This window comes from Macadamia integrifolia, unplaced genomic scaffold, assembly GCF_013358625.1.
Source record: "Macadamia integrifolia cultivar HAES 741 unplaced genomic scaffold, SCU_Mint_v3 scaffold2239, whole genome shotgun sequence".
NCBI classification, from domain to species: Eukaryota; Viridiplantae; Streptophyta; class Magnoliopsida; order Proteales; family Proteaceae; genus Macadamia; species Macadamia integrifolia.
The window spans coordinates 1-7,721 of record NW_024868586.1 but is presented as its reverse complement, the minus strand read 5'-3'; the positions used below and the strand labels follow the sequence as shown (position 1 = coordinate 7,721).

Genomic DNA, 7,721 nt, shown 5'->3' with positions numbered 1-7,721 from the left:
CCCCCCCCCCCCCCCCCCCCCCAAAAAAAAAAAATAAATAAATATCATCCTGCCAAGCAGATATTAATCCAGGTGAAAAATGACCATGTTGTATGTGCTATTAGTACATCCTATTCTTTATGCCCCTACATTGTCTTTTGAAGTCACATTTATTCTCTTAGACTCCTCGCCCAATTTTTAGATGCTACTCAAAACAAAAAATATTATCCAAAAATTCCAGTTTGTAATTCTTATATCTGTTAAGACTGAACCTATTTTTCATTCTTTCTTAGTTCTCAAAGCTTTCTGATTGCCGAAATGTGTAGAAATGATAAAATACCCCCAAATTCATATATCAAGTTTCACAAATATGCTTATTGGAAATCTCTCTTTCAAATATTGTCTAGTTGTTAGACCATTCGAAAAGATTCCTAAAATTCCTTTTTTTGAGGATATGGGTGTCTGATTCAGTTTGCTTATGTTAGCAAATGTAGGGATGTGGTTGATAGGATTTTGCCTTCTTTTTATTTCATATTTAAAGAAATGATCGATGCTTATTTTGGATGAGATCCTTTTTTCTTTAGGAGCTTGTTTAGACATTTTGCCTAAAATTTATTTATTTGTTAACATTATTACTCTTTTTCGATTAATTTAATTTATCATTTGATTCTTTCATCTCTGAAGTTAGAATTTTAAGGGTATTACTCAAGTTATCGTTTGCACATGCTTCCCCAATCCCCTTTCTTTATATATATAATCAACTTGCATGTATTCCAAATGCAGAAAAGGGAAGAAGACGGATTATGATCAGCAGCTTAAAAATATGTGTATATTATTTACTGGTCAATCCTTCTGGAAGTTGCTCCTTCAAGAAGGGGAAAAGATGATACTTGTATGGTTGGATACGCCCTACAATCAGGCTGTATATGGACTTGTAGACAAATTAGGTTAATACTTGCTCTAAACCTTATGGGCTTAATAGAAGTAAATTTCCTTTTACCATCATCTACTTAAATTTACTTAAATGGATCCTATTAACTATCATTTGCTTTTTTTTTTCTTCAGTGTACTTAAATGAGTATTTTCATTTCTTTTAATTTTCAGGTAGTTTAGTCGTGAGATTGGTGTTTCTTCCTTTTGAAGAAAGTTCTTACACTACATTTGCAAGGTTTGCATCAGGTTTATTTCTTCCCATTTCTGGTTGTGTCTGGATTGTTCTTTAATGCAAGTGCCCTGACATAGTTTATTTATGCTATCGATTGTGTTATCAGGGATTCTTTGCTTTGGTGAATTATTAAATCAGAATTTTGGTCCTTATTTCTTTTGTCTTGTTGCTCACCACATGGGATTTCTTATACTATGACTTGTATTTAGGGGTGATCTTATTATGTAAGAGAACTAGGTTGTTGAGAGAGCTAATCCCGATATCGGGATTAGCGTCAGCTGCTGGACCCGATAGGGGCAATTCTATCATATCGGGTCCCTATATGTGCTTTAGGGTTTGTTCTCTTGTAATGGAGGCATTCTAGTCCTTGTACACTTTATTATTATTCTTTTATAAGCTAAGGATTCTTGCGATCAGCCTTATTCTAGACTGATCGCAGGTTGCTCTCTCATTGAGGTTCTCTGCGGTTTCTCCTGTCTCCCTTTTTCTGGTTTTACTGGTTTCGTTATAGGAATCTGGGATTGTAACATGGTATCAGAGCTATTCTGATCATTCAGTATTTGTTCGTTGTAGAGGTGAGAAGCTGGTGGTCTTGGTGGTATATGTTGATGACATTATTCTTACTGGCAATGATGAGGTAGGTATTTCTGAAGTAAAGGCTCACCTCCAGTGCCATTTTCAGACCAAGGATCTTGGTCATCTCCATTATTTTGTCGGGATTGAGGTCATCCGCTGCAAGAAAGAGATCAGTCTGTCTCAAAGGAAGTATGTTTTGGATCTTTTATCTGATACTGGGATGCTTGCATCTGGACCTGTTGATCTTATTATGGATCCTCACCAAAAATTCGGTGTTGATGATGGTGAACCGTTTCAGGATGTGTATCAGTAAAAGAGTTTGATTGGCAAGCTGATTTACCCGATTATGACTCACCCTGACATTTCTTATGCTGTTGGAATTCTTAGTCAGTTCATGCAGTCTCCTCAGAAAGCACATTGGGATGCTGCTGTCCGTGTTCTTCGTTATCTGAAAGGTGCTCCTGGAAAAGGGTTGATTTACTGTCCTAATCGGCATATGGATCTGGTTGGCTACTCTGATGCTGATTGGGTTGGCTCTGCTAGTGATCGGAGATCTACCACTGGATATTGTACCTTTGTTGGAAGGAATCTTATTACGTGGCGTAGCAAGAAGCAGACTACTATTGCCCGGTCTAGTGCAGAAGCAGAGTACAGAGCTATGACTCATACCATAGTTGAGTTGATGTGGCTGCAGACGTTACTCTTGGAGTTGGGATTTCCAATGACCAAGCCAATGAAGATGTATTGTGACAACCAAGCTGCAGTTTACATTGCTAGTAACCCGGTCTTCATGAGAGGACCAAACACATAGAGGTGGACTGTCATTTTGTTCGTGATGCTGTTCTGAAGAAGCTGATTGAGACTCCGTTTGTTCCTTCAACGGATCAGTTAGCTGACATGTTTACTAAGTCTTTGTTTACTCCTAGCTTTTGCAGTGGTTGTACCAAGCTGGGCATGGGTGATGTGTATGCTCCAGCTTGAGGGGGAGTGTTGAGAGAGCTAATCCCTATATCGGGATTAGCGTCAACTGCTGGACCCGATAGGGACAATTCTGTCCTATTGAGTCCCTATATGTGCTTTAGGGTTTGTTCTCTTGTAATGGGGACATTCAAGTCCATGTACACTTTATTATTATTCTTTTATTAGCTAAGGATTCCTGCTATCATCCTTATTCTGGACTGATCGCAGGCTGCTCTCTCATTGAGGCTCTTTGCGGTTTCTCCTGTCTCTCTTCCCTTCCTTTTTCTGGGTTTACTGGTTTGGTTACAAGAATCTGGGATTGTAACATAGGTGTTGTGATTCTCCTGTGTGTGTGGGGAGGGGGTAAAAGATTTACCAAATACAAAAATTCCATGTTTTAGGAGATCTTTCTTCATATAGTCAAGAGTTCCACTTTCGTTCCTTACTTCCTTGCTTTGCTTTCTCTTCCTGGCTCTGCTTCTCTAATAAATTTTGCAGTTTACGACTTATTGCTCATTGGATAGGCTGTTGAGCTTGTGATATTTTAGGAGAATGACTGTGACCTACAATGTTATGTCTGCTAGAATATTCTGTTAGAGTATTCTTTTCTTTTCTTCTCTGGGCTACCAAACACAGCCTTATTCTTCTTACACTGCTGTCACTGTTCCCTTTTTCTTTCCTCTATGAGTGTTCTATTTTATTTCTCAGTTCTGCAACTAATGTTACTTGCCACCCCATACATGGTATCGATCTCTTTGTACTTTCTCTATTTCACTTTGGGATTTGAGGTTTAGATCACCCATCCATATGCGATTCAATCCCCCAAGACCAGGATCCAAGAGCCCTCTTTTATCCTGAGTTTGCAGCAAAGTTTTAGACCTGAAACTGCTTTCACCGCCTGGGTCAGTTTCTGAGATTTTCTATTTATATTGAGATTGATTATTTGATATAATATTGGTTCCATTCAAGAGATTCAGGAGTTGGGGTTCTAATCCTGAATTCTTACCTGAATTGGAGTCCTTGGTGAGAGATTGGAGTAGTCGCAAGAGATCCTTCTCTATTGCTGGTTCGGTTTGAGTCAAAGTTTTGAAGAGAACCTTCGTTGCTTTTGCTTTAAAGCCTTTAATGCTCTAATGTCCAAGATTGTCCCTTCCTTTCCATTCTATTCTGTTTAGTTCTTAGTTACCTTTTGCTTCCAAGTCTGTCCTTGGAAAATAAATGCTAATTCCTGTTAGTCCTCTCTTTTTTACCTACCAATTTTACCCTTAGAAAATTCTGGTCGTTACAAGATTGCCATTGCCCTTCTATTATTTGGACTTTTGTTAATTGGGTGGGCCTATAAGCAATCAGATCGGGTTTTGGAACCCCGGATTCGCATCACTAACATGTGGATGGTGAGAGGGGTGAGTAGTAATATTAGAAAGACTGGAATTAGAAAATAGTGATTTTACCGGACTATCGGTAACACTGATAACTAATAATGAGTTGTGATTGAGATGGTTTGGCCATGTACAGTAAAGATCAATAACTGCACTGGTGATGCAGGAAAGCAAGTTCTGTTGCGCACTGGACCTTGCGTGCTTTATATCTCACATTTTAGGAAGTCTGGGTTTAAAATCCATGGGCCTGGGCCTCATTTAAAGAGACTTGGGCTTAATTAGAGTATTTTTCTAAGTTGGGTCTTTGTTATGTATGATTGGTATTGTGTCCATAAGAGATATTATGTAATGGGGCCCGAAATTCAAGCCTAAATTTGGGCATATGGTTCTATCCGAGATCAGTTAAGTATCTTTAGTTGAGTCCATGTTCAATCAGGAAACTTACCTTCAACTGTCTAACTTTAGTTTCTACCAGAAAAAAAAAATGCTGTCTAACTTTACTATCATTAGGAGAGTTGAGTTAGTATCTACTTTAGAATTATAATTATTTAGGAAGGGAGGACCCTTATGTAACCAACAAATTTGATATTGAATTGAGATTTCAATTTTGAGTTTCAGTTGCTCAAGTGTTGTGTTTGTAGAGATAATCCAAAGTTGATCATGACCTAGATGTTTGTTGATATTTCTGTACTGCTACTCTTGGTTATCAAATCCTCTTTTTCCAGTTCTGATTTCTCCAACAGGTCAGTTTCATTATATCTGAATAAGAAAACGTGATTAGTTGAAGCTTAGAAAAATAAATTAGGAAAACAGGGTATTGCTGAGATTTGCTGCTTCCTGATTTTATCTATTTTTCTGCTGCTATTCCCATATGAATCTGATCACTGGAAGGAAGTCTGGAATTGGGGTGGCACTTGACTGTTAGGATCTTTCCATTCCATTCTCTGTTTTCTTAATCTGATTACAATAGTCTCACCATCTAAATCAGTTGAAAATCTGGTAATTCTGGTTTATAAGATCACACTTTGAAGAGAACTTGATCCAGATTTGGTGTCTATCTGACCTATATCTTGATATATATCAGTTTTCTCCCACAATACCTAAATCTGCCCTGTTTTCTAGACTATCAATTTCCACTATTTGCTCTTATTTAAATTCTGTTTGGACTGTTCCTAACTTCTGGTTTGGTATATGGTGTTCCTCAATTTGTTTTCCCAACCACATTCCTAGTTTCTCTCAAATTCCATTTTGGTTTCCCTGGTTTTATTGTTTGAATAATCAGGTTTTGGGAGTGATGGTCTAAGGTGAGGGTTGTTAGAAGGACAAGGGAAAGCTCAAAAGTTTAATTGGGCTAAACTAGTTGTATCCTCAGGTGCTTGTGATTTAACAGACGATATAGGCCTAGATAGAGTGGGTAGTGGAACAGGTTTTGTACGAGTTACCCCCAAATAATGGGGTAAGTCTTTGTTGAGTTGAGATGGCTTTTATATATCCTATTTTCTCCTTCCAACCTTATTTGCGACACTGTAGTTTGATTCTCCAAAAGGTTTTGTTGCGTTTTACACTTTTACTTCATTGCTAGCTTCATGCGTGATGTATACAAGTACCAACTGTGCCACTATATACATGTAAGATCAATCCTGTTCTTTTAAGGGACTCAATGTTTGTTCTTTCTTGGCAGGGCAACCTCCTCAAAGAAATATGAAAATAGGGAGTTCTCTCACTGATGCACTAAAACTTGTTCTTTTAATTGGTACGTGTTTCTTCTTATTTATTTGAACTCAATTATTTAAAGTGAATTGTTTAAAACTGCATTTAGATTCTGGAGGAAAAATTGCATGATCTTCTGATGACGGGTGGTGCAATCCCGGGGTTCAAAATCCCTGTTGGGTTCACTAATGGGCCCACCCAACAAATAAAACCCAATTTTAAGGAGCTTTGGCAATTCTCTAAATGTGAAAACAATTTAAAATTTATTTGGAAAAGAGATCGAGGGCTCAACTGAAAAACTTCCTAATTAGAAGGTAATTATGGAAGTCTAACAGTGGTGGGGCTAAATAGAACCAACCTTAGAGAGTTGGGGGGGGGGGAGGTTCTGTAATTTGGATAAATAGTACCTTCCTTCTTCAATCTCATGACAAGAGTTGCTCCAGTTCCGCAGCCAATGCTGCTCCTAAATACTTGTGCTCTTAGGAGTAAACTTCAAATCTTCACCAAAACCTACAAAACCAAGTAAAGATTTAACTAACTTTTCTGAAATCAGATTTTGGTTGGAGTTACTGTTTGTACCCTCATTCCAGATTTGTTGCTTTCGATGGGGGAACTGGTTGGGGACTGGATTCTGGTATTTGAGTTTCCCTATAAAGGCGATCTAACCCCTGGAAAATCAGATTGTTCTGGGTTTTAGAACTAGAGTTCCAGTGAACTCGTTTCTGACCAAAGAGACCACCAGTACATAGATAGACTAACAGTAAAGATAGCACGTAAGGAAGAAGAACCAAGGAAAAGGCAAGAAGAACTGGAGGGAAGAAAAAGGAAAACTAAAGATCTCCGGTGAGAAGATGTATCAAATCGAACCAGAGGGGATGAAAGGGAAAAGACAAAGGAGAATTGATGTAGATCCACATTATGGAAGGAAATATGAGAGGAAGAAGGGTCCAACCTTAGTCCACCTGAGTGGCTAGGGTCTAGCCAAGAAGCCAGCCGGACCCCTACTTGGTCCACCTGAGTGGCTAAGTACAAATAAGGGCCAATTGGGCCCATCGGCTAGGGGAATAATTAGTAGTTGTTTTTAATTAATTAGTGGGCCATTGGGCCCATCGAGTTGAGTAAGTGGTATGTCGAGTTCAAATTGTCTTAGGACTCTATTTGTTTTCCACATAGGTTTATTATTCCTAGTCCAATTTTGAATTCCTAGTTATAGTAGGAGTGTCTAGTCCTATTGGGAAACTAGCTCATAGTAGTAGTTTGATTGTTATTCTGTCCTCTATAAATAGAGGAGCTTATATACTCATAATTTCATATTTGAATAAAGAATAATTGCAGTCAATTGCTTAGAATAGCCGGGATAGCTGTGGGTGAGAAGCCCGGGCCGAGACAGCCGCTCCTCGCCCACTTTTCCCTTTGTTTCTTCTTGTTTAAAGCTTTCTATTTTATCCTAAAGTTACTGCTGTTGAAGTATACGACTGTTGTGAGTATTCAAAAGTTCAGATCTGTCCAAGTTACAAACCAGATTTGATTCTCTCTCCTGAAGCCTGCGATTATTTCTCCTAGGTTAGAAAATCAAGAAAGCTTGTAACTTCACAATCAGCCGTCAGAATCCTCTCAACTTTGGGGGTTTTTGTACCCTCCCTAGGGACTATCTACGCCCAAGAGTGTAGCTCAATTGGACTCCTACAGACCTGGCCACACCTCTCTCTCTCCAGCTTTATAGCAGGTCTTTCTCTCTCCTATCGGGTTGTGTTTTGGGCTGGTTTTTCTCCTCTATGGGTATTGTATCCTTAGAGTTTTATTTGATGGTTTTATTTTTTTGTTTCCTGGTCCTATTTGTATTGTTTGGGGTTATAAATTGTTGGGGTAGTTTCTTGTAATCTCCTCCTGCATTAAGAACAGAGGAAGAAGAAAGAGAGGATCTTGCATGGGGATAGGAGAAAAAAGAAGAG

General features: G+C 38.6%; 1 protein-coding gene across 3 annotated transcripts in view; it reads left to right on the top strand.

Annotated features, from left to right (window-relative positions):
- LOC122066112 (protein RFT1 homolog) overlaps positions 1–5,887 on the top strand; it is a 25,605-nt gene extending 19,718 nt beyond the window's left edge. For 2 of the 3 annotated variants that reach the window (XM_042629932.1, XM_042629930.1), the window contains 3 exons: positions 763–926; positions 1,084–1,158; positions 5,741–5,887. In XM_042629932.1, coding sequence (XP_042485866.1) covers positions 763–926; positions 1,084–1,158; positions 5,741–5,838 — 337 coding nt within the window. In that variant the 3' untranslated portion in view covers positions 5,839–5,887. The remainder of the gene's footprint in view (positions 1–762; positions 927–1,083; positions 1,159–5,740) is intronic. The other variant, XM_042629933.1, reaches the window with a different exon arrangement.
- Positions 5,888–7,721: the final 1,834 nt, after the last annotated feature.